This window comes from Echiichthys vipera (assembly GCF_963691815.1).
Source record: "Echiichthys vipera genome assembly, chromosome: 8".
Lineage (NCBI taxonomy): Eukaryota > Metazoa > Chordata > Actinopteri > Perciformes > Trachinidae > Echiichthys > Echiichthys vipera.
Window position 1 is genome coordinate 3,180,293 of NC_139833.1, and position 27,876 is coordinate 3,208,168.

At 46.1% G+C, this 27,876-nt stretch overlaps 1 protein-coding gene across 1 annotated transcript; it reads right to left on the minus strand.

Annotated features, from left to right (window-relative positions):
• Window positions 1–281: 281 nt before the first annotated feature.
• paqr6 (progestin and adipoQ receptor family member VI) lies at window positions 282–27,000 on the minus strand. The gene is made up of 8 exons (XM_083918897.1): window positions 26,885–27,000; window positions 13,874–14,157; window positions 10,914–11,041; window positions 9,351–9,556; window positions 6,665–6,791; window positions 6,326–6,422; window positions 5,341–5,485; window positions 282–3,743 (listed from the first exon to the last, which is right to left on the minus strand). Exons 1-8 carry the CDS (start codon window positions 26,898–26,900, stop codon window positions 3,478–3,480), a joined length of 1,269 nt encoding a protein of 422 aa, XP_083775023.1. The 5' UTR covers window positions 26,901–27,000; the 3' UTR covers window positions 282–3,477.
• Window positions 27,001–27,876: the final 876 nt, after the last annotated feature.

Consider the following 27,876-nt stretch of genomic DNA (forward strand, 5'->3'; position numbering starts at 1 on the left):
TTTTTAAAGTAAAAAAAATACAAAACATTTGAGGAAATCAACTTAAACTGTGCAAAATTAAACTGGGATTTATCGTTTTCATGGAGTTTGATGAGCAAATAAATGACGCAATAATAAAAATGAACGATTCGTCGATGCATACACGTGTACTGCATGTTATGAAATTGCTGTTGATCCCGTGGTACAAGTGTACAAAAGGCATCCAGTCTTATATAATAACTCCAGTGACAAGTATTACACTTATAAAAGGCTTAATTTATTACACAAGTCTAGTAGAACACAAGTAGCAACTTACAAAGTATACACAGCAAAGAACAAATGAGTATTCATACACAGTTATTAGGAGTGGTTTCGTTTCTTTTTTTAAGAGACACAGGGAACAAACAGCGCGTCGTATCCAAAGGAAACGTTTTTAAAAAGGCACCAATGACGTCGTTCAAACCCCCCCCCCACATTTCAAATTCACGTCGTATCAAACGGTTCATCTTCGTCTTTGCTCTCAATTTCACGTTTTCGAACCTTCGATTCACACTGGATTCTTTTAAGTCGTCGTGAGAAAAGCGCCTGGTTTCCCTGATCATTACAACCTGAATCTGCTTTTTCCACTGCGGAGTAAACCAACAAGGTCCACGTGGTTAACAGTGATGCGGTCCGGGGGATATCTGGGCTGGGAGTTGGTATTTTGGTCCAAATCAACGCAAAAACACGCAACGCAGAAAGGCGACATCAGCCTGGATCTGTTTGACGCGGGAGCCTCGAGGTTCAGCGTCCCAGAGCTTCATAACCGTCACACGCCGCTGTGAAGAGAGTGCAGGCATCCGACGGCTGCGAACGAGCGAGAGGAGAGGAGAAAAACCCAGCAGCTCAAGGATAAATGAGTCCAAACTAGCTCGGGTCGATGGCTAAGAAACCACGACAGAAGCCAGTAATGATGCAATTCCAAGAATCAACAGGGTCAAACGGAGGAATGCTGTACGATGATGAACGTAGAGGGGGAAGAAAAGGAAATCGATCGACGCTCGTCGGCGGCGACCGCATCGAGGGAAAACACTGCTCCGCTTTGTCTGCACCGTGAAAGCAGACGTGACTTTAATACCTCTGCACACCGACCTTGAAACATCTTAAACAAACGAAACAAATACAAAAAAATGTGTGTGTTTGTGCTCTTTGTGATTCTACACGTTCACTCTGCGCCCAACGTTTCTACCTCAGCATCCACCGTGGATCTGTATCACACCTCGTTCCCATAGTAACACGTACGTTTCCCCCTCGTATTAAACTCTACCAACACAGCTGAAAGACATCTGTGACTGTGTGTGTGTGTGTGCGCGTGTGTGTGTGTGTGTGTGAGTCACATGCATCCTGTGAGTTGTGGTGTTACCGGTGGAGTTAAACGTGAATTGACACCAAACGCGCTTTAAAAAACTTGTATTATACAAATGTTTGTCAGGTCAAAAGCAGCATTGTTGGAGTCTGCACCTACAGTCTGTGCTCCGACAGAGACGTCTCCCATTAAAACCCATTAAACAAAGCTCCTTTGTTTCTCTAGCACATGCTTTATGTACAGCACTGTTACGCTGCGATGGTGATGTTATTAACGGATTATCATTTTTGTCCAGTATTTCAACCTTAACAGTTGATTTCCTTAAAACAGGTGAAAAAAACTGAAATTTTAACTCATTTTTCTGAATCTTCTGGAATTTTATCATCAATTAATTTGTACTTTTTACGCTCAAATCTACTGTTTTGCAGAAACTATATAAGGTATCAGCTGGGAGGAGGCCTCGGGGAAGACCCAGGACCAGGTGGAGAGATTAGATCTCCACACTGGCCTTGGAACGCCTCAGGATCCCCCAGTTAGAGCTGGTTAATGTGGCCCGGGAAAGGGAAGTTTGGGGTCCCCTGCTAAAGCTGCTGCCCCTGCGACCTGACCCCGGATCAGAGGCTGAAGATGAGATGAGATCATTTCCAGAGTTTTGTCCAAGAAGAAACGTAAAGATGTGTTAAAGTTACAAAATAGGAACATTTAAGACGCTTGAACCGCCAAATGTTAAGTGACTGAAACTATTAAACGTATACCAAAACAGGAAATAGTTTAATATAGTTATTTAAATGATCCGTCTGCACTTTTCTTTCACTCAGTTTAAGAAAACAAATGTTATTAAGTCACTAATTACAGCGCCTCAATCATTCATTATCTAATCTATGGCACCCTAACCCCCAAAAAAGAAAAACACTCCTCTTACTCCTGCTCATGCACCTAAAACAAGCAATAAATATAATAAAAGTCTATAAATATATCGTTATTTTAGTGGTAGATGTGTACAACAGTCCCAGGGACAGAGAGGTTACTGGTTTGTTTATGCACCACAACACTGCACCATGTTAATACGACCCCAGACTACGGCTTAATCTACCTTACCTCCATCCAGCGTCTCCCTCTTTAGCCGTAACCCTTGAGTTATAAAACACACGTGTCGGACGTTTGACTGGAAACATGCGAAAGCGTATGAAGTTGAAATAAAGCCGACGAACGCAAGAGAAATGTTCAGGATAGATCTTTAACGATACGTGATAGACGAACGAGAGAGAGAGGGTTCAGTTCCCTCAGAACGTGGAAATTGTTCGAGACCTTCAGGGGGGCATCAGGCCACTGTGGCGTTGTCATGGGAACGCACTGTTATAAAAGTGGTACTCGTCTTTTAATCACCTCTGCACAGAAACAGGGTTTTTTTTTCTTGTGCTGAGGGCAGATTGGGGGGTTTATAATAAGGCAGGCACACAAAATAAGAACCGCATAACCTGCAAATCAACTGGAGTCCATGCACGGTGGATCAATCTGTGTTATAATACAAATGAGGGTCGACTGAGATGAAGAAACACAGGACAACCACACAACCAAGTAATGAAGTAACAAAGAATATGCTCAATAGATCCGTAATAAAGTCAAGAAGATTCTGGCCTAACATGCAAAAAGATGCCTCGTTAATCCAGAATATAATCCCTGCAAACTGTGGCATCTGAGGTTTCCAGTCTGAGATTTAAACCTGTACGTGTAGAGGTCTACTGTAAACATGGTGAGTGGAGTGCGGGTCTACAATAAGGCACCTGTGTGCTGTGTTACATCAGCACGCTTCCTTCAACCCAGAGCCTTCTCCACGGCACATTAAGGAACCTTAACAATAAATTAAACCGACATTTTGTACACCGTACAGACCGACACCCTTAATGTGACATCGGAGAAAGGCTGCGGTAAATGCGACTGGGTCCTCAGCTGCTGAGTAAACACACTGTGTTAGAGGAATGCTTTAGCGCTGCGCGTGACGTATCGACATCTTCGTCTCTGAAGGATCAAACTATTGGTGTTAAACAAGCACTACCGTGTACTGTCCGTCATCTCAAACAAACACCGCAGACACAGACCAAACCTTTCCTTTGGGAAGTGAATCAGACATTTTGTGGGTGGGAAACATGCCCTCACTTCTCCTTGCACTCGCACGTCGACGCGCGGGGCAGGCTGGAGCCGTGGCACGGTTTCCAAAAGAGTGGGGTGCTGAAAATGCCGATGACGCCCAGGTTGAGAACGAGGCTGGCAACAAGCACCCCGATGGTCCCCAGGAAGGAGGGCATCGCCCCGTGGGCCAGGAGCCACGTCCGTCGCGTCGCCATGTCCGCCATCACGCCCTCCATCTGGAAGTGGGTCCCCACCACAGCGCTGATGTGAAAGAGCTGGTGGCTGTGGCCTGCGTGAGGAGGGAAGAGGAGAGTCAGCGTGTGAAACGACGAGGTAAGGATCTGCAACTGCTTAAATGTGCACAGCTGAAGCTTTCACCTCTGCCCTGCCATGTACAGACACAAAAGAGTGATGTCTTGGTTTTCAGGGCCCAGACACACCAAGCAGACATGAAAGCACTAGAATGAAGGCCGACTGTCGCGCTGCCTCACGTGGATGCGTCTTGATCAAAACCGCACCGCAAAGACTAAAAAGCTGAGGGCCAGTTACAACGTACGCTCTGCACCTGTGTAAGAGGAAATAACTCTCCATCACAGCAGGCGGCGCTAGTCTGTGTTCGGCACTCAAACAGGGAACGCGGTAGACTGACAGGACGAGTCAAGGCGCCGGCTAGCCCGTTAGCCCGTTAGCACGTTAACAACACAACCCAATGTTACTGTGCCTGAGCAACAATGACTCAAACAATTATGAACTGTTTTGGCCATTACCTCATAACAAGTGGGTTTTTCTTCCCTGTCGCATGACTCTAGCCGTTTGTTTACTTTCTTCACAGTGCTTTCTCTAACAGACGACGACAATTAAACACGCTTATGCAGCCAAAAAAGAGTCGGCAAGGGCTGACAAGGGTGGACAAGGGCCAGGACACACCACAACAGACTTGGGCTACAGACGCTCACTGATGGCCCGGCATTGACTGACGGCCGACTGTCGACCTGTTGTGTCAGAGCTCGAATTAGGAGCTGAAATGATTACTGGATTTATCATTAAGTCATTATTGTGAAGACTAAGCAGCAACAATTCATCGTTTAAATGATTTATCCATCAAAAGTAACAAATACTGTGGTTCGTTGTAAAGTGAACATCTTATTGGATGTTGTTTGGACAAAACCAAGACTTTTAAAGATGTCAACCTTGTTAGTTCAAAGTATTTCTGACTTTTCATAGCCTACATGACTCATCTGTAGGCTACGAAAGAAAGGTTGAAATCATGAATAAATGCTAGTTTGTACCAATAATTGTTGCAGCTCTTTAAAGTGGATCTTTTTCAGGTTTTTAATTAAACAAATATGGACAAATACGCTTCATTATGTCCATTATTAGTGCAACAATCCATGATAATGACAAATGCTGTCCAGACTATTATCCAGAATAACCTTAACACTTGTAAATTCACACAATATCACATAAAAAGTCTGTTTGATACAGAACCTTTGTTCTTTGTCAGTCGAGTCCAGACGTCAGCGGGAAACACATTAAGAACAGCTCAAGACATAAAATATAGACGTTGCAGCCTCATGTGGGGGGTAAAACCTTGCTCATTTACCTGCTGGAGGCACATTTTCAGCAGCACATAAGTGCTCAGTATATAATTTAGACATCTTTTTCTTTCTATGCCTGCTGTTTTTCAAACTTTATGAAGTTACACTCAATCAGTCCTGGGGGCTGGCGGTGCAAGTGCCCTCTTTAACTCCACTGGAGCAACTAGGGTTTAAGGCTCTTTCACACCTTCTGCATGCACCCTCATTATTTCCTCAGAAGGGCATCGAGATGTGAAGCACTTAACAGTAGCCAGTTACGACCTATAACAACATCCATGAAGGACATACCAAAGTAGTCGAAGCGTCCTGGGGCCAACCTCTCCGGCAGGTGGGCGGTAAACAGGAAGCAGGTGAGGAAGGCGAAGAGGAGGTGGTAGCAGTGACTGGACAAGGCGTCGCTCGAGCTGCAGCTTCCCCCGCAGCAGAGAAGGACCTACACGCAGCAAACACACAGATTTTAACATGAAATAGTGTCAGAAAACACTAAAAAACACGTGATTTATCTCAAAGTGCTTCAACAGAAGATTAAATACTGATGGAAAATGACAGCAGACATCATCAGTTTAAGGGCGCACTCACACTGTGCCTCCGTCCCGTGCCCAAACAGGCTCCACAGGTAAAGTCTAGTTTGTTTGACCAGTGTGAGTGCAACCGTACTGCGTCTAGGAGCGGCACGCTTGCCGGCCACGGCCCGTTTGGGAGAGGTGGGCTTTTGTAAAGCACGTTTGCATGTGTACGAGCACGAGCATGAGGCCTACGACGGTTCTGAGGTCATTTCCTGTGCGCCTGTTGGGACGTAGAAAAAAGAAGGAGGGACCATGCGCGGACATTTAAAACAATGGCGGTGAAAGGTTCACGTTGGTGTGATGCGGAGGTGGAGTGTTTACTGCAGATTTGGTCGATGAAAAGATTCAAAAACAGTCGACAAGACGCACAAAAACTCTGAGGTCTACGGAAAGATCTGGAAACAAAGCCACGCATCGCCATGACGTCATCAATGCGTGTGACGTGTTACGGCGTGATGACGTATAGGCAGCAAGAAGCATTCTCCGAGGCCCAGGTAGTGTGAGTACAAACGGGCCTGGAGGGGGGGGGGGGGGGGGGGCAAGGACCCTAAAGCACGGGGCACGGGACAGAGGGACAGTGTGAGTGCACCCTCAGGTATTAATGCCTGGCACTAACCAGCTCTGCACGCTCACATCAGGATACAAACAGACAAAACAACACATAATGTGCAAGTGTGCGTACATCTGAAGACAGTACTGACACTCACCCTGTAAAACAAAGGAACAGTGTCAAATATAAAAGGAAGGACAAACGCTCCCGTCCTTAAAACTTTACTTCTCTGGGGGAACTGCAGCTCCAGGAACCTGTGGAGGCAGACAGAGGGCTGTGATCCACTCTTTTTATTCCCTTTTGTACACAGCAAAGAGCAAAAAAGGACACATATGCATGCAGAAAGAAACAAAAAGGTTAGGGATACACTGAGTCATCGTATTGTCTGCAATCAGTGGTAAATAAAATGACATTCACAGTTAATTAGTTAGTTAAATATTACTTTAAATGTATTTTACGTTATGGGTCAGAGGGGCTGCACGGGGCGGTCTCTTACCTGGAGTAGCAGGACAGACTGGTACAGAACAGTGTGTTTCCAATGGCGATGGGCACGAAATGTTGATGGAGCCAGCTGTTCACCAAGCAGTCTGGCATGACGTAGTACCCGTAGCTTATGGCACAACCTGAGAGCAAACACAGGGAAAAACAAAGTTAAATGATTTGAACGACAGGTTTTTGTATAAACTTTCGCTTCCTACCTCTCCTCCATGATGATAAATATGTAAGTTCAATGATGCATGTGAATGTATGTCTCATGCATGTACACATTTATAATTTTGTACAGCTAATAGGTGCTTTAATACGGTCACAAAATTAAACCAGGATGCTCTCTTGATATCCGTTTTCACAACTTGTAGATTTTTGTTCTGGTTGCAGAGAAACCTAAAGAAATGGTGCTGCAGTGTCTTTTTTGACTCGACCACCGGGAGTCGCCAAAGTTACCCTGCTCACTGTAGCAATAACAATCAAAAGAAGCACAGTGTAGCTTTGTTTTGTCGTACTGCACGTGTTGTACTGTGTGTACGGCCATACTGTACAGTTACTGTGCTACGGGGAGCTCTTATCCCGGAGACAGACGTTTTAAACTGGGTGAATCTTGGCACTCAGAGGCTTCACTGTGGTATGTTAGAGATCACTCTGCAGGGGATCAGCCCGTCGGTGAAAGGAACTCAAGAGGCACTTAATGTTTGACTGCTGGTCTGCAGGTGGGATGTTATACTATATATGCTGCAGAGTTTAGAGAAAAGACAAACACACTACTGTGTCATCTGCACACACTGAACATATACACGGACCGGTTCACCTTAAAACACAACGATACTGAAAGTTGAAGGCAGACAAAATAAATCTGTCTTACAACAAGCGTCTGAAATGTGTTTCCTCAGGAGGGGGGCTGGAGTCTCCCTTAGAGAGAGGGGGAGAGGTTCAGCATCCGTGAGGAACTCGAAGTAGAGCCGCTGCTCCTTTGTGTTGAAAGGAGCCAGTTGAGGTGGTTCAGGATCATCTAGTAAGGATGAACCCCGGGCGCCTCCCTAGGGAGGTGTTCCAGGCACGTCCAGCTGGGAGGAGGCCTCGGGGAAGACCCAGGACCAGGTGGAGAGATTAGATCTCCACACTGGCCTGGGAACGCCTCAGGATCCCCCAGTTAGAGCTGGTTAATGTGGCCGGGAAAGGGAAGTTTGGGGTCCCCTGCTAAAGCTGCTGCCCCCACGACCCGACCCCGGATAAGAGGCTGAAGATGAGATGAGATGAGATGCACTGGGCACGGTACGGATGGACAGTGTGAGTGCGCCCTAGGATATCGGTACCTAATATGTGTGTGTCTCTTAATTTATGTGGACATAATTGTTATCAACACTGATGGTTGCGGCATTGTTAACAGCATTTTCAACTGCAACAAACGACCTAACGTAACGCACAAACTAACCGTCACAGTGATCAGGGGAACTAAACGATGGCAGCTATACATTTGTAACGGACTGAGAAAGGAAATCAGTTTGTGGGTTAATGAGCCAAAGTCCTGCTCCAGGTATTAATGCGTGTGACGTGTTACGGCGTGATGACGTATAGGCACCAAGAAGCATTCGCTGAGGCCCAGGTAGTGTGAGTACAAACGGGCCTGGAGGGGGGGACAAGGACCCTAAAGCACGGGGCACGGGACGGAAGGACAGTGGGAGTGCGCCCTCAGTTTGTGGGTTAATGAGCCAAAATCTTGCTCCAGGTATTAACGCCTGGCACTAACCAGCTCTGCACGCTCACGTTACGATACAAACAGACGAAACGACACATAATGTGCAAGTGTGCATACATCTGAAGACAGAACTGACACTCACCCTGTGAAACAAAGGGACAGTGTCAAATATAAAAGGAAGGACAAACGCTCCCGTCCTTACAACTTTACCTCTCTGTGACGTGTACGTACTCGCCTGCACATAGGCAGACAGACATGACAGCAGATGCTACAGGAAGAAGAATTCAAAAGACCACTTATGCAACAAGTCTCTGGATTCTCACGGGGCAAATACTTCACTGTAAACGCTGATACAGCGACAGGGAGATATTACTGACGGGATAATTGGCCGTAGGTGCAGATAAAGCAGCACAACTCATTTCTCAGGAGGGAGGCAGAACGGGGGGTTTCTTTTACATGTGGTGTGAAATCAGACGTGACCCGAACACGTCCAGTTGACACATGCAGCGTTGTTAAAAAGGCTCATACAGTAGATGCAGCATTCTTCAAGATTTTCCAACGGATTTTACGCCCTGAGACACAAAAGCTGACGACCACGGACTACAGGGGAAAAGGCTTTTGAGACGTCTCGACTATTATTTTGAAAGGGATCAAAGACCACATCGGTAATGAAGGGAAGTTGAAGTAATGGGTGAGTGGGTAGATAGATAGACAGATAGATAGATTAAAATCAGAAATACAAAATAGCACAGTATCGCAAATTTAAACACTATATGACAATATACTATGTGGCTTTTAAGGAGCAAGATAAAGAGAGAAAGGTGCGAAATTATGCGCTATTATGAATGTCCACTGATAACTGGTTACGAATGTACACTCATAACTGACTTAATGTCAAATATGCACCAATCACTCGTTGCCTTGCTCAACTCAACAACAGTTGTTGAGAGAGCTCAGACAGTTGCTCCTTCACCACCTCTGGGAGTCTTACCCAGACTGTAGAGGCTGAGCGCTCCGTAGTCAAAGAAGTAGCAGATGTGGCGGGACTCCGGGGACATGGTGCTGAAGGTGTGCGCACAGCTGGAGGTGAAGGGGTAAATACAGATGAGCAGCATGTACACCAGCAGCGGCCAGGTGTAGCTGTCCGTCAGGAAGTTCATGGTGGAGCAGAGGACACTGAAACGCCACAGGAAGTACCTGCAAGACACCATTTTGTCTCGTTTAAGCACTTTTACGAACATCAACTCAAAGCAGCTTGTATCTGACGTCTACAGTGTGTTTGCCGAGTGTTTCGAGGCTGTCGGACTCGTCTCGGCGCCCCGTTTGTTTGGATTCAGGCTCTGCGTATTTTCGGGGGATCCTAGCTCAACTTTTTCCCACCTTTCTAAAAAACCTTCATAGCACATTTAATTCACCTGTTTATTTTCCCTTTAGGAAGGGATTTAACAGGATTACATCTCAGATACTAAACTAAGATCCTCAAACTTCATCTGATCCGTACAAACATGTCCTGTTTTTACAGCTGGGAGGTTAACGTGTGTTCAGGTTGCTGCTCTTTTAGTCCTGATACCAACTAGATTCGCTCTGGTCTCAGTCTCAACTTCGTTTTTGGTTAAAACCACTCCGTGTTGTTATGTGGGAAGATGTGGACGTCAATAGAGTATGACCGTAAATGTTTGTTTAAATGCTTATTGATGTAAAAATTATGTTTTGGAAGCAAGTTGCACACAGCGATGAGTGTTGATCTTTTGGTAATATTCTCATTAAAGAATATCACTTTATTATCTAGCTTATAGTTATATATTATATTTATACTCTATTACTGCACTATAGTTCTGTTTACGTCTGCTCATTACACACATGTATCACGTCTGACTTCATCTGAATCCGATCACTGTCCACTTATATCTTCTCTGCACTACAGTTCTGTTCATACCTGTTTCAACAGTCTACTGCATGTTTACACTGTTTACATCATATACACGTCACATGTCTTTCTACATCTCACGCCGACGATGTTCTCTGTATCTAACCTGTACTAACACACTAACATCCTGACACTTATTCTAACCTGTACTAACACACTAACATCCTGACACTTACTCTTCTCTTACACTTTATCCTTGTGTTAGGTTAAAATGTTTTTGTATAGTTGCACTGTCGTGATTTGCTGCTCTGTGTGCCCTGAATTGCCCCCCGGGGACAAATAAAGTTTTTTGAATTGAATTTGAATTGAATTGAATTGAAAAATGTTGTCACAATAAGGAAAGGGGCACCAAACTAAATCTGGACATTAAATGAATGTGAAATATTAAAAAACACCCCCGGGTGGTTGAATTACTCATCAGCGAGCACTTTAAATAACTCAAAGTGAGGTATTATTGTATTATGTCTTCTTATTGTTGTTGTTGGCTTTTGTTTATTGATTTATTTATATATAATTCTACGGGCTGAGAGAGCCGGGGCAGATGCATTTCATTGCATTTGAATGTACAATTGTACTTTTTAATGTATACGACAGCAAACCAAACTTGAAGTCGTTGCACACACACACCATGTTGGAAGGAAGTGGGTCCAGATGTTGACCGTCTCGTTGTTCATCTGGAAGCTGCTGAGGACGCAGTCCAGCGCTGAGCTCTTTGGGTGACGGTATCCAGAGATGATGCTATCCTCCCTGAACACCTGAGGACCAATCACACTGACCAGGTGAGACATCACACGGAACAAAAGCCTGCAAATTCACAAAGATCTGGACCGTAATTGGGTCCATAATAACTCAGGTCCTGTCAGGACCCAAAGAACGAGGTCGCGGGTACAAGCGGCCGAAATGTGTTTCCTCAGGAGGGGGGCTGGAGTCTCCCTTAGAGAGAGTGAGAGAAGTTCAGCATCCGTGAGGAACTCGGAGTAGAGCCGCTGCTCCTTTGTGTTGAAAGGAGCCAGTTGAGGTGGTTCAGGATCATCTGGTAAGGATGAAGCCTGGGCGCCTCCCTAGGGAGGTGTTCCAGGCACGTCCAGCTGGGAGGAGGCCTCGGGGAAGACCCAGGACCAGGTGGAGAGATTAGATCTCCACACTGGCCTGGGAACGCCTCAGGATCCCCCAGTTAGAGCTGGTTAATGTGGCCCGGGAAAGGGAAGTTTGGGGTCCCCTGCTAAAGCTGCTGCCCCCGCGACCCGACCCCGGATAAGAGGCTGAAGATGAGACTTTCTCTGTGGATGTCAGAGCAGTGGTTCCTTGCATGTTTTGGGGCTTTTGACCCCTTAAAATGAAGCCGTGTCTACTTGCAGCTTCTTGTTTTGTGTTTAAGTAATTCTTAAAGGCAAGATCTGATAAAATGTCAAACATTTCACAACAAAAATTAATGATAGCTTAGAGAAATACTACTTGTGTGTGTGATTACGCCAAGAAGGAACATAAACAAAGACGACAACAATGTAAATATTTCCGTGTTGTTTGGAATAGTTTGCCGTAGAACATTTCAGTAACTTTAAATGTTTTGCAACTAAATCAGTCAAATAATCCACTCATTCAAAGCGTGTATGTTCCTTTAAAGTGTCTTTCTTAGATAAATATTAGTGTTCCTGCTTTATCACCAACTGATACATCAAATATGTTGTTCAACCTCTGCTGACTTGAGATAAGCTTTTTCGTTCGCCGTCGGTGCCCGATGGTGCTTCTAGCACACGGGAAGTGATGTTTCACACAGCAACAACAGTTTATATGGAAAAAACAGATGAGGTATGGATCATAAACAGAAGCAAGGAGACAACGATGACTCACTTATCTACAGAAACTCAAAACATTTAAACTCTACAAACTCCAAAATCAAGGAAACGTCTCGGTATTTGACACTGAAATGGTTGCATGGAGGTTGTTTGATGTAAAACCACTTTAACAAAGACGGCTTATCACTCGAGATAAGGTCGCTGCAGCCGGGTGGTGCCTGCCAACGCAGACGCTTGAGCCGCAGGGCTCTGCCTCCTGTTGAAGGACGGTCTCTCCGCCACAGTCAGCGACCGCAAATCCTTCCTCCTGAGGCGCGAAGGTTTAATCTCACACTAGATCACGTTTATTTGGGTCAGGCTTTTAGGAACAGGACGTTGTTTTTGACAGTGTATAAATACTGGGGGTTAAGTGATTTAAGTGGGCACTCACACTGTTCTTCCGCACCGGGCCAAAACAGGTTTGCCTAGTGCGTTTGACCAGTGTGAGTGCAACCGCTCTGCACCTAGCTGCAGCCAGCTGGCCGTCCACAGCCCGTTTGAGAGAGATGGGCTTATGTAGAGCGCGTTTGCCCGTGTACGAGCACGAGGCCTACGACGGCTCACAAGTCATTTCTGTGCGCCTGTTGGGACGTAGAAAAAAGAAGGAGGGACCATGCGCGGACATTTAAAACAATGGCGGTGAAAGGTTCACGTTGGTGTGATGCGGAGGTGGAGTGTTTACTGCAGATTTGGTCGATGAAAAGATTCAAAAACAGTCGACAAGACGCACAAAAACTCAGAGGTCTACGGAAAGATTTGGAAACAAAGCCACGCATCGCCATGACGTCATCAATGCGTGTGACGTGTTACGGCGTGATGACGTATAGGCAGCAAGAAGCATTCTCCGAGGCCCAGGTAGTGTGAGTACAAACGGGCCTGGAGGGGGGGGCAAGTACCCTAAAGCACGGGGCGGAAGGACAGTGTGAGTGCGCCCTTAGTGGGCATTTAGACCGGATCCGGTGGTCCAAGTCCTTCCCATCACTCTGAATGGGGGTAGTGCGTTCAGGCTGCAGCGGTGGAAACTGCACAGGGTGCCGATACAAAAGCAGCGATGAAAAGTTTAGACAGAGTCAACTTTTGGAGAAACGCAATCTGCGCTGCGGGATACGTTCTGAGGCAGTGTGAGAGTCCCGTACAGTTAGTTTTTTAAAATACTATGAGGGTAAAGCACTTAACTGCCCGGGAGCTCGTGTAACAGCTGCATAAGGCTCAGTCCCTCCATCTCTTTTCTCTCTCTCTTTCTCTTTGAAATGAAGCTGCCTTCAAGTGCAGTAGGAAATGTCAGGATCATAACAACAATCTGACGGAGAACAATAGCCTTATTCTGAAATAAAAAGCCTAGCTCTAGCCTAGCTGGAGCTGCCGGAGGCTGTGTGAATGCGACCTAAGTGTGACGAAGCTGTAGAGGTGGAGCAGAACAACACTGGGATGATTGTAGATACTTCCTGTCAAAAACATGACAAGGATGGGGTGGTATCAAGTTTTTAAATGGAAAAAATCCCAATATTAATCACACTTTTCTGAAATATAGCTACTATTTTTATTAATGGAGCTCAAAGCACCACCTGGTGACCCAATGCTGCACCAGTTTCCTGTGTTTTACACAACCAGTGATTGCAGACGACCTGCCTAAGATGGTGACAGGTAGGTTACTTCATAAACCGAGAGTCACTGCAGGACATTTGACATTTACAGCAGGGTAACTGTGTGATAACTGTAAGACTGTGTACCTCGTCCTCTTTCCGTCCTTACCTTGGGGACCTGATGGATGTCAAAGAGCTGGGGAAGCTTGATGCTGAGCATGTCTGTGGGCAGTCTGATGGCGCCCCTCCCTCTCTGACACACCTCCCTGAGCCTGGCGCGTCCCCCGCGACAGAGGACAACCCAGACGGGGTAGTCAAATACTGGCATCCGGGCCCCTTGTCCTGGAATGTCAGGCTCCCATCTCAAGCAGCGTCCCCATCCTTGGCTCCAGCCCTGACTCCATCCGCCTCCGACGCCACTACCGACCCCGATCCCACGCCACACTGGAAACACTGCGGAGGCACACAACAAAAACACGAACAATGAGACGCCAACAGAAGAGAAACATCTGGATTTCTCCACACCGGCTCTGCATGAAATTCAGAATACAATTCAAGATTCTTGTCGTCACTTTTCGAGCTTTGCACGGTCAGGCGCCTGCCGACATTAGAGGTCTACTGCAGCCCGTGTCACCAGCTGGTGTCTGAGGTCCCCTGATCAGGGGTTGTTGGTTGGTGGTCGCTCCAGGCTTTAAACAAAAAGGAGGACGCTTTGCTTTTGAGGTTCTGGTTCTTAAATTCTGGGGAAGGCAGTGTAGGGCTGGGCGATATAACCAAATCTTCTATCCCGATATACTTTATATACATAAACCTACCCGAGGAGCTAAGACTCGCTGAATCAGTCACTTCTGTAAAACACACTTTTATACACTTCAATTCAATTTTATTTTATCTATAGTACTAAATCATAACCAAAGTTATCTCCGGACACTTTACAGAGTAGGTAAAGACCACACTCTATGACTTATTTATGATTTACAGAGACCCAACAATTCCCCCGTAGAGTACGGTGGCGTTGAAAACCTTCACTATAACAGACAGGAACGTCAGACAGACCCAGCTCTGTGGAGGACGCACATCTGTCTGCACCGGAGAGAGGAAGAGAAGGAGAGAGAAAGAGAGAAAAGACGGACAGATGGACAGAGACAGACACACTTCCAGTAACTATAATAATATATATAGTAATGTGAATATGACTCATCTGTTCTGCAGTTAATACAGCAGAACAGTAGAAACAAGCACAGCTAAGGTGATAGACTATAATAGAAGCGTCCAGCGTCATGCAGGATTATGGGATGCATGTCAACGCACTTGGTAAACGTCTGTTTAGGTAGTGCTACATAAATATATATAAGTAAAGCTATTATTAATATTATAATGGGTTTTCTCCGGGTTCTCCGGTTTCCTCCCACAGTCCAAAGACGTGCAGGTGTTCGGTTCATTGATGACTCTAAATCACCCGTAGGTGTGAATGGTTGTCTGTCTCTGTTCGTCTCTATGTGTCCTGTGATAGACTGGCGTCCTGTCCAGGGTGGACCCCACCTCACGCCCGATGTCAGCAGGGATCGGCTCCAGCCCCCCAAGACCCCGACAGGGACAAGAGGTTGAAGATGAAAGAATGAATGAACGTCAGATATAGCATGTTTGCTGGTAAATCAATAAAAAAAACAGTCTATATGAAATAACTACATGATAAAACCCATTTTTGTTTAGTCTTATGTGAATTAAATCACTTTTTGAAGAACCAGTTCTCTTTTTGGTCCAAGCCTCAAAGATATTCAGTTTAATATCATAAAGAACATAGAAAAGAAGGAAATCTCCATATTTGAGAGGCTCAAACTGCGGCCGCTCTGCATCACAGACCATAAATGTATTCTCAAAGTAGCTGGCGATTGTTTTTCCGTTGATCGACTAATCAATTGGTCGACCAAGCGCCGCAGCCTTACCCTGGACTGTGTCGTCCTTGTTGACTGGAGCCGACACTGAGAACAATCTGTTATTGTGTCTGCTCTCGAGACAAACCCAGACATCAATGTGAAGAATGCGTTGGGCTGGCAGTGGGCTGGGACTGAAGGGAAGCGTGCAATAAGGAGATGTTGGTGAGGAGAGCCACTGTTACACGCTGCATTCCTTTTCCGTCAACAGAAGAGGAATGCCATCAGATAACGGTTTCTTATATCAACTTTGTCAACACACAACGAGCTGTACCTCGACAAAATGTGGCCGTCAGAACACTAAACGTGACCTTTTCTAAACAAACTCAACACGTATGAAGATTTGCTGCTAACAGAGGAGCAAACACATCACTTTCCTACTGGGTTCTAGGTTTTCAAATCTATCCAAGTGCATTCATGTTTTAAATAAGTGAGTAAAACACTTGATCGTCAGTTGTTTTCTTGATGAATCCGTTAGTTGTTCGTCTCTAAAACGTAAGAAAATGGTTAAAAATGTTGATCTGTGTTCATCAAAGCCCAGGTGGCATCCTCAAATGTCTCATTTTGAAGAAGAAGAAGAATTACTTTATTTATCCCACAACGGGGAAATTGAATTTTTTCACCCTTATTATAAATCATGTTACACACACAGGTCCGAAATACACACACATGCACAGACAGGACCTATATACATGCAATTAATGGAGAGATGTCAGAGGGAGGGGGCTGCCAGTGACCGGAGCCCCGAGCAGTTGGGGGTTCGGTGCCTTGCTCAACAGCACCGAGACAGTGCCCAGGAGATGAACTGGCACCTCTCCAGCCACCAGTCCACGCTCCATTCATGGTCCGCACAGGGACTTGAACCAGTGACCCTACGGTTCCCAGCCAAGTCACCTATCCGGCTGTTAAGTCTGACGTGACGCCCTTTCAAAATAAGACTTCCAGATCCAAACGCTCCGTTGAAACAAAACAGACAACAACGGCCTAACGTGAACAATTACAATCACCTCTTTCGACAGTTAAACACCTTTTTCATCCATAAGAAAGAGGTAAAATGACAATTACGTTGCTTTTTTAAAAACTCAGATCTGTTCAAACAAGGGGGAACACGGCACTGCGTTGTGGAAGAAATACAGGACTTCGACCTGCTTGGACCCGGAAATCATATTTTGAAAAGGCGTTGCGTCACGACTTAACAGCCGGATTGACTGAGCTACTGCCGTCTTTTGTCCAAAGACCCAAAGATATTCAGTCTTCTGGCGGGTTTCTTGGACATTACTGGTAGTGTGATTGTAGATATTAAACAGACACTTTCTCAAACTTAAAGACAGAGCTGTAACAAACTATAACCACTGTCCTGATATTGAGTTGCCTGTGTCTTAGAGTTGTTTAGGAATTCTCCACCAAAGCTGACAGGCATCTCTCCTGTCATTACAGCTCATACCTTCAGGGGCTCCTCTCCTGCAGTGTGGGAGCAACAAGAGAGGGGGGCCGTTGCTTACTGCAACCCAGCTGCAGGCCCCGGCCTGTTAACTGTGACAAAGTGAGCTTTGTGGAGGCTCAAGCTCGAGAGCGCAGGGGCCAGAGGATGACTGTTACACGCTGCACTGGATGGAAATGAGGCTGCTCGCTCACACACACAGGATCCAGCCATGGAGGACATGCACAAATACTCTCTGAGCACTGACATGCGTGCACACTGGTACAGATCCTGCATTCATCCCGGCTGGATAACATCTGAGCGACCCACAACAACACACACACACACACACACACACACAGAGCTTGTGACATTGACAATAGTTGCGTAAAAAGCCACTGGGTTCGCTGCAGTGGGGGGAAAAAAAGTTAATTTGAATTCAGATCATTAGCATAGTGTTGTGCCAATGATTTGAATAGCCGCTCTGAGATCTGGATACGTTATTTTGCAAACTTTAACTGATTTGAATGGAGACATCTATGCATGCAAACTCTATGTAGATTAGAGTCAGTGCTTCTTACACGTAGCCTTCACCCGGCCCCGGTATGTTAACTACTGCCAAAGTATATTGGGCGACCCATTTTTGAATTGTTTATTATGTATGGGGGACTGGGAGACAATTCAATATCATAATTTAGCGTATTTAATCGCATTGTGGTGAAATCCTACATTGGTATATACACAATTGTGTCGTCTAAATTGTTAATACAATACAAAGTCAGTGTATAGCTGGATCTCTGGAACGTCACTTGAAACATGTTCATTTTGCACTTAAATTTGTTGTAAAATACTCAATACTCTTCATTTTTCAAGTGTTTGATTCAATAATTGGTAGTTTCATATAGACCGTTTATGTATTAAGTCACTAGAAAACATGCTATCGTGATCGAGATATGAAATGATAGAAGATTTTGGCCATATTGCCCGGCCCTTTTGTATATAATCTAATGCACGTAATGTGGAACCAGAGTACACAAGTGAATGTTTTACACTGATACACTCGCCGTACGCTATTAGCAACATGCACTGAGGTTAGAGCAGAAACTTCAGCACAACACGCAGATCCTTCCATAAACAACTGATAAGTGCTGAAGCAGAGAATACTGACACTAGAGTGGAAAAACACTCTGGTCTGACTTCATTTGAATGAGGACTCAACTCTCCACGGTCACAAGATGAAACCCATAGTATGTGAAGTAATACACAGCTTTTCAAAAATCAGTTTCCATGCATTTACAAAGCCGGGGATGTTACGGACAGTGTTGACGAGAAGCATCACAGAAGAACGCATCAGGCCCGAAACAAACTCGCCCCGCTTTCCAAGGTCATCGTGCTCACGTGATGGGACAACCGAGTCGACCAGTGAGCCCTCTGCTCCACTTCCCGTGGCAGAAAACTCATGGATGTGTGTCACGTTAGACAACACACATTAAGTCTGGCCGGTGCAGATCTTTAAGGGCGCCCTCCCACTGTGCGTGCGTCCCGTGCCCCGTGCTTTAGGGTCCTTGTCCCCCCCTCCAGGCCCGTCTGTACTCACACTACCTGGGCCTCGGCAAATGCTTCTTGCTGCCTATACGTCATCACGCCGTAACACGTCACACGCATTGATGACGTCATGGCGATGCGTGGCTTTGTTTCCAGATCTTTCCGTAGACCTCGGAGTTTTTGTGCGTCTTGTCGACTGTTTTTGAATCTTTTCATCGACCAAATCTGCAGTAAACACTCCACCTCCGCATCACACCAACGTGAACCTTTCGCCGCCATTGTTTTAAATGTCCGCGCATGGTCCCTCCTTCTTTTTTCTGTCCCAACAGGCGCACAGGAAATGACCTCAGAACCGCCGTAGGCCTCGTGCTCGTACATGTGCAAACGTGCTTTACAAAAGCCCACCTCTCCCAAACGGGGAGTGGACGGCAAGCGGGCCGCAGCTAGACGTGGTACGGTTGCACTCACACTGGTCAAACGAACTAGACTTTAGCCGTGAAACGTGCTCTGGCACGGTACGGATGGACGGTGTGAGTGCGACCTAAGACAGTTGTTGAGAATGTGCTTTTCCTTTGTAGGGCCTCTCTAAAACTTGGCCGGGACGACTTGGCTTTTTGTTTAAGTGGTTTATTAAATCTCGCCTGCATCCTCCAACAAAGAGATAACATCCACCTTTAGAGGTTTACTGCGGTTTCCTGGAGATTCTGAGAAAAGATATTTTGCTCCTCCGTGAGAAAGTCATGTCCAAGTGCAACAAAAGGTCTTTTGTTGGGAGTCGTGTTTGTGGAGAGGATTTAACAACTGTTTGCTGTTTGGTTCGTTTCGCTCACAACCTGTTCCGGCTTCTCCTCTCTGGTAGGCATTACTGATCGCTGCACGCCAGCACAGCCAGTCACAACAGTTTCCTCCTGCGGGCCCTCACTCTGATGAACGGTTAACATCGGTGCACAGTGTCAATAACCCTACAGCAACAAACATCCACTGTGCTTCACTGCATCTGTAAATTATGTACCGTATTTTCCGCACTATAAGTTGCAACTAAAAACCTTCAAATGTCTCAAAAGCCGACAGTGCGCCTTATAATCCGGTGCTCCTTATATATGGACCAATATTGAGCCACAACAGGTCTCCAACTACGGTGAGCAGCCGCCGACTCTATTTTCCCCCGTAGAAGAAGTAACGCGCGGTGCATGTTGAGATATACGACTGCGTGAAGCGTGCCGTTTCATTTCCATGTGTGTGTTTGTGTAAAGAGCCCAAAATGGCTCCTGTTAAGAGACACGCTTACGACGCAGAGTTTCCACTCAAGGCCATTAGTCACGCAGTAGAACACGGGAATAGAGCAGCAGCCAGAGAGTTGAACATGAACCGATCAATGGTGCCGAAGTGGAGGAAGCAACAAGACGACCTGCGCCAAGTAATGAAGACTAAACAGAGTTTAGAGGGAACAGAGCGAGACGGCTGCAGCTGGAGGACAAACTCCAACAGTGGGTTGTTGAACAGAGAGCAGCAAGTAGAAGTGTCCGTACAATCACTGTTCCACTGAAGGCAACAGCGCTAGCACGCCAACTTAACATCAAGGAGTTTAGAGGTGGTCCTTAACGTAACCCCAGCCTCGACTGTAGCGTCTGTTCTATACGTGTACGAGCATGAGCGTGCGCACGTGTAAAAGCGCGAGGCCTACGGCGGTTCTGACGTCATTTCCTGTGCGCCTGTTGGGACATAGAAAAAAGAAGGAGGGACCATGCGCGGACATTTAAAACAATGGCGGTGAAAGGTTCACGTTGGTGTGATGCGGAGGTGGAGTGTTTACTGCAGATTTGGTCGATGAAAAGATTCAAAAACAGTCGACAAGACGCACAAAAACTCCTTAATGACAGGCAAGAAATCAACTGCTCACGAGGTTTAACCATGAAAACATCTGCATCCCCTCCGGTCTGCTGCTGTTACCTGTAATGAATCGACCCAAACAACACTTCCTTTTTTGTTCTGTTGCACATCTGTAGCTCTTTCTCACTCGCTCGTGATTTCATCATGTGACCTTTCTCAATGGACATCTTTATTGGCCAGAGGCAGACAATAAGAGGCTATGCGAGAAAGCATGTTGCCCACACAGTTGGACACATGTGCCTTGTACTGCTCGCTCTGCAGCTCCGGCTGTAAAGCATTCCTCTGTCCTGCTGCAACATGTTCAGCCCCGAAACCGGTGGGTTCAGAAACGGTTAACGCGCCGTTACATAAGAGGGGAAATATATTTCATTCAGTACGTTACAGCTGCATTTTTGTGTGTTCTAGAGTAAGTGGGTGTGGCATGTTGTGATTATTCATAGTTAAGTTTAATGTGTTTGATCTGGAATTACCCACAATTCCTTTCAGCAACCACCAACGGCGTGCTTAAACAGCCACCTGTTTGCTTTTCACACAGGTGCAGAGTTAGAACAGAGTTAAGAGACAGTTTTTCAAGTTTATCCAATTCATGCATTACTCACTACATAAGAAGTATCTGGCTGTGCTGCGTTAGGGCGGGTGATATATAACTATATATATATATTCAACAACAGTTATTGAAACTTGAATAACACCTAATAAACAACTAAACAAGAATGAAATCCTCAAGTTCTTCAACAGATCATTTATCTTATTCTGCATTAAAGGTCTCATCATCTCATCTCATCTTCAGCCTCTTATCCGGGGTCGGGTCGCGGGGGCAGCAGCTTTAGCAGGGGACCCCAAACTTCCCTTTCCCGGGCCACATTAACCAGCTCTAACTGGGGGATCCTGAGGCGTTCCCAGGCCAGTGTGGAGATCTAATCTCTCCACCTGGTCCTGGGTCTTCCCCGAGGCCTCCTCCCAGCTGGACGTGCCTGGAACAGCTCCCTAGGGAGGCGCCCAGGGTTCATCCTTACCAGATGATCCTGAACCACCTCAACTGGCTCCTTTCAACACAAAGGAGCAGCGGCTCTACTCCGAGTTCCTCACGGATGCTGAACTTCTCCCCCTCTCTCTGAGGGAGACTCCAGACCCCCTCCTGAGGAAACACATTTCAGACGCTTGTACACGCGACCTGGTTCTTTGGGTCCTGACCCAGCTTTCATGACCACAGGTGAGGGTAGGAACCAAGCTTGATCGGTAGATCCAGAGCTTTGCCTTCCTCAGCTCTCTTTTCGTCACAACGGTGCGGTAGAGCGACTGCAGCTCCGCCCCCGCTGCTCCGATTCTCCGGCATTAAAGGTGAATTGCTTAAACAAGACTAATATAACATTATGTGGTGTTTGTCAGCGTTTTAGGATTCATTTAGGTATTTATTATGAACTGATCTGCCCAGATGTCCCAACAAAGAAGTCCTAGTCTACAGACTGTGTTTGTTACAGATCCATGCACAGTTCACTGCTGATCATTTTAATATAGTTTTCAATGGAAATTGAAATAATCATGCAAAAAATCATAATTCCCTCCAGTATCCTGAATTATATCTCTACGGAAATAAGTTAAAATAATGGAAATTAGATATTTTTAAAAGAATTTGTCCAAATTCAGAAGTATTCAGTTTCCTTTAATGGAAGAGTTTAAAACAATACCAGTGGATTTTCAGCTTTCTTCCTTAAAGAATGAAAGTCAAATGATTATTAAGTTATTTAAATGGCTGCTGATTCATTTTCTTGCAATCGATTGGTAAAAGGTAAATGGACTCGTACTTATAAAGCGCCTTTCTAGTCATCTGACTACTAAAGGTGCTTTCACAGTGTTTGTCTCATTCACCCGTTCACACAGACATTCACACTGATGGCAGTGGACATCTACAGACCATCTAATCTAACCATTCACACCACATTCACACACCCATGTGCAGCACGGGGAGCAATTCGGGGTTCAGTGTCATGCTCAAGGACACTTCAACATGTGCACTGGGGGAGGTGGGGATCGAACCGCCAATCTCTCGAATGGAGGACGACCCACTCTCTCACTGAGCCACAGTGGTGATTTCAGCTCTACAGAATCTGCTGTTTAGCTTTTTTACATCAATAAAAACTAAACTTCTTTGGGTTGGGGACAATCAAAACAAGCTATTTGAAGCGAACATCTTGGACATTTTTCCCCGTTTTGTCACATTGCCCTTGATCACTCATAAAACAATCCTTGCATCTGCATCTTTCACTTTTCCTCCTGCAGCATAATTTAACTACTTCCCGCAGGCCGAGTGTTTGAGGTCACTTCAGCATGTTCCCCACTTGGTGGGGAAACCCTGCACACAGGAAACCCACGCTAAACCTTGTCACGAGACGTGTTTTATAACTTCCCTCTTTTGGCTTTAAGGTTGTTTTCACAAAGGTGTGTTCCTCCTCGGTCGCCCCCTCTTCCTGGTAATGGTCTACATTTCACATGAAGAGCACAGCTCGGTCTTATGTAACACCGTTGTGTTCTTACACATCACCCTGGCTGACTGCAGGGACTCACCGCGCTTCACCTGTATATCAAAACAGCTCATTTTAATACAAGTATCTTAATTGTGTTATTGAACGAAGCAGCTAATCTCAAACCTTGATCTACTTTTAAAGATGAAACCCTTTCCTCCAAGCAAACAGCCGGCATGTGCATACGGCTCGTGTGTGACCGTTTATGACAAATAAAAAAAAGGAACACGATGTCAAACAGAAACAAGTTCCAAGTCACTGCTAATCAAATATTATGTCACAGACGGGAGAAGACAAAGGAGTGCACTGGCTGGGCGGGTTGTGGACATACGTGCACGTGTGTAGGTTCCTGAATGTCACAGTTTGTACACGTTCTCCCTCTCTTACTGTAAAGCTCAATGTCATACTTTGTTTTTCAGCTGCAGTGAAAGAAATAACACACTTCAACAGGTCTGGCTTCAACCTGAGACAGGACCCAAAGACCCAAAGAACCAGGTCGCGGGTACAAGAGGCCGAAATGTGTTTCCTCAGGAGGGGGGCTGGAGTCTCCCTTAGAGAGAGGGGGAGAAGTTCAGCATCCGTGAGGAACTCGGAGTAGAGCCGCTGCTCCTTTGCGTTGAAAGGAGCCAGTTGAGGTGGTTCAGGATCATCTGGTAAGGATGAACCCTGGGCGCCTCCCTAGGGAGGTGTTCCAGGCACGTCCAGCTGGGAGGAGGCCTCGGGGAAGACCCAGGACCAGGTTTGGTTTGGTTTTCAAAATCCCTTTATTTCACTATTTCAGGGACAAACCAGGTGATTTTCACCTCAAACACAAATGAAACAAAACCATTAAACAGCAATAAACAGATATTAAAAGTGAACGCTCAGCTCCCCGTCCCGCCTCACAGAGCACAGCACCTCCCCAACAGCCCACATGTGTCTGAAGGCCTGCACATTGTCCATCATGCTGTAATAGGTGTGTTCCACCCTCAGCCTGGCTTTCACCAGTCCTGCCAGAACAGGCACCGGCTCCACACAGCCAGCGTCCTGAACCCGGTTCCTGCGGGTCAGCCAGATGGCCAACTTAGCAGCACCAGACACAAAGTTCAGCAGGAGGTGCACAGCCTTCTTCCTAACAGTGTATTTTGGACCAAAAATAAACAAAGCAAAGAAAACTCCTCCCCAAAACCCTCCACCCAACTTTTTAAAAGCTGGAACAAGGCTGTGAGACGAGGACATTCGACAAAGTCTCAGCTTGAGAACAGAAAACACATCCCTCCCCCAGCTCCGGATCAAGGTGTGCTCTGTACCTGTTTGTAGCTATCGCCCCGTGCACAACCCTCCACTGGAGGTCAGATGTCCGCTTTTCAATGGGCAACTTGTACAGGCAACGCCAACTTCCTTTCGGGGAAGAGTCCGGACCAAAGAACTCAGTCCACCTCGACTCCTTTACTCCTTCCAGGGAGACACGGTTCAACTGCTTCACCAGAAGTTGGTAGAGTTCTTTCTTTCCTGCTTCTTCAAACTTCAGACGTTTAAAAGACGCATTTAAAACAACAAGCGTACACACCAACACGCTGTGATTTCCTCTACACAGCTCTCACAGATAGTTCCCACCTTTACTTCACCTCCACAGATGCCTTTACTTACACGCACAGTGCGACCGGCTATCAACACAAACTCAGATTACAACACAAACAGAAGGGGAGTGACGTCCTTCTCTGCTCAGGACGCAGTTAGTCCACTATACCTTTACACAGAAAAGATGTTTGTTGCTGTGTTAACGCTCTAAATGTTGAGTACGGATCCTTTAGAAAAGGGAAACTTTTAGGAAATCCTTCAGTTTTTCTTTCCTGCCTCCACAGTTAACGGAGAACAGCATGTTTTTCTCTGTTTTTGGATTCTTTGTTCACTGTGAAAGCATCTAAAAAACACATTTTTCAAGAATTCAAAACAACACAGGGTGAGTCACTGATGCACAAGTGATGGTTGGAAGGTGAAGTGTTTCTTTAATCTCACGGCTGCTGCAGCTCTAATCCAACTTCTTAAATTAAAGGATGAAACTCTTGAAGGTAAACGGGGCTGCAGCTAAAGATTATTTTCATTGTCAATTAGTCCGTCTGTCATTTCCTGGATGGGTGGATTAGCCGTTTGTAGTAACGGATCGATATCACAGTGATATTTGGGTTTTTTAGGATTATCGTATCGGCCGAAGCAGACTGCTGCGTTCACCGATAGTTGTTTCCCGGCACGATTTACAGACAGCGTCCACAGGCAGCTCCGTGTTGCTGGAGACGCCTTTAAGGGCGCACTCATACTTGTCCCCCCCTCCAGGCCCGTTTGTACTCACACTACCTGGGCCTCGGAGAATGCTTCTTGCTGCCTATACGTCATCACGCCGTAACACGTCACACGCATTGATGACGTCATGGCGATGCGTGGCTTTGTTTCCAGATCTTTCCGTAGACCTCAGAGTTTTTGTGCGTCTTGTCGACTGTTTTTGAATATTTCCATCGACCAAATCTGCAGTAAACACTCCACCTCCGCATCACACCAACGTGAACCTTTCGCCGCCATTGTTTTAAATGTCTGTGCATGGTCCCTCCTTTTTTCTATGCAAACACGCTCTACAAAAGCCCTGCTCTCTCAAACGGGCTGTAGCTACGTGCGGTACATTTGCACTCACACTGGTCAAACGAACTAGGCTCTACCCCCATAACCTGTTTTGGCCCGGTGCGGAAGGACAGTGTGAGTGCGCCCTAAAAGGTCAATAAACATAACTTTTTTTAAAAATTGAGACTTTTTTATCATGATTGTGTAATTTTTACGATGTAAATCGAGGGAGCAAAAGTAGTATCGGGTTCAAATGTCGACTCAAGAGAATCGGTAGGCCGTATCGGTCATCGGCTAAGGAAAAAATTTAATCGGTATGGGCCCTAGAACATAATCCAGATCGTTGATCCCTAGTTGTTTGGTTCATAAAACGTCAAAAATCAAGTTCTCGAAGCAAAGACAACCTCAAAAAAAGTCTGTAACCAATTCATCCATTATCAGAATGAGTTGACTGTTCATTTAATAGTTGAAGACTAATCGATTAATCACTGCAGCTTTAGAGGTCTACTCATGCACTGTCTGTGTGAGCTGCACACTGGGAACAGGGAGTCCACGTCCATGTGGCGACTGTTTACAACATGGAGAGAGAGAGAGAGAGAGAGAGAGAGAGAGAGAGAGAGAGAGAGAGAGAGAGAGAGAGAGAGAGAGAGAGAGAGAGAGAGAGACAGACAGACAGACAGACAGACACACACAGAGAGACAGGGAGATAGAGAGGAAGGGAGAGAGAGACAGACAGACAGACAGAGACAGACAGAGAGAGAGAGAGAGAGAGAGAGATAGATAGAGAGAGAGAGAGAGAGACAGACAGACAGACAGACAGACAGACACACACAGAGAGACAGGGAGATAGAGAGGAAGGGAGAGAGAGACAGACAGACAGACAGACAGAGACAGAGAGAGAGAGAGAGAGAGAGAGAGAGAGACAGAGACAGAGAGAGAGAGAGAAGAATCCCAAATATTTCCAATTAGGAAAAAACTTGCAAGTGTAATTCCCCTGGACTCGTGCGCAGAGCGACCGTTTAGGACAAACACGCCAGTCACATGGAGCCAATCCTCCCCAGGACTCAGTCTTCCACGCGTGTTTTTCATTTATTTATTCTTCTTCTTCTTTCTTTAAAAACACTCGCGCGGTGATGTAACAGCAGCGGAGACAGTGGAGAGACAAACAACAGCGTCTCATGAAAGCACAAAACTTCGCCTCAGCGGTGCAAAGACGAGCACCGAGGAGGGGGAACCGTGTGTGTTCCCGCACAGATGCGTGTTTTTACGGGACTCACCGCGTCCCTCGGGCATGCGGCGGCTGCGGGAACCCTCCCCGTCCGTCTGCGTGGAACCGCTGGAGCTTCTCGCGTGTGTGACCGTCTCCGCTGGGCGCGCGCGCTGCTCTCTCCCGTCTCTCGGGTTTGTAATTGTGTCATGTCTCTACACACACACACACACACACACACATACACTCGCAGCCTCCCCCTTTTCTCCTCTTGTCCCGCGCGAGCCAGTAGGAAGCGCTGCTCGGCGCTCACGTGGATCACTGGAGCAACATCAACACGAGCCATGTGTTTCCAACAAGGCCCGTGCGCGCGCGAAGACAAGGGTTAAATGTGGGTAAATGTGAACTTTTTTAATAATAATGAGATTAAAACGATCAAAGGGGAAGATTTCAATAGGGACACGTTTGGTTTTGTGAGTTTTTTTTAATATTTCTTATTGGTTTTGTAATTATGAACTGCTGCACCATTTGCCTTTTTACATTTTGATACTTTTTTTGTATTTAATTGATCCAACTTAAAGTGTAACTCCGGCAAAAAACAAACCCAGGGACTTTTTCGGCATGAATAAACATCAAAAACAAGCCACGGAGACGCGTTTTTTGGGTGGTCGCCTATAAACAGAGAAGTCCTGGAGACTTGCTAACAGGCAGACATGGCTAACACTTGGGGCGAAGCGCTAAATCATACAAAACGGCTTTTTTAACCACTAATAATGCTCAAAATAGCACTAAACAAAGACTTTCTCGTTCAGCCAATCAGGAAGTGCCAAAAACCGCAGTTCCCTGAGTGTCCACTAGGGTCAGGTTTCATAACAGAGCAGTTTCTCATTGACCCCCATGTTAAACAGGCTGTTTACACAGCATCATTAAACCTGTTTAAGGCCTGGGACAAATGAACATTATCGTCTGTATGTTAAGGCCAGGGCCTCGCAGTCTTGCTATGAGGCCCTGGGTTCCTGGTTCCTGGTTCGAATCCCGGCTGGGGCCCTTCTGTGTGGAGTT

Bases quoted from the DNA above. Each gene is read 5' to 3' on its own strand.
- paqr6 (XM_083918897.1), bottom strand. The intron at 9,557-10,913 runs GTGTGTGTGTGC...GGTGTCTTGCAG, and splicing joins ACCCACTTCCTTCCAACATG to GTACTTCCTGTGGCGTTTCA. The intron at 3,744-5,340 runs GTATGTCCTTCA...CTCCTCACGCAG, and splicing joins AGGACGCTTCGACTACTTTG to GCCACAGCCACCAGCTCTTT.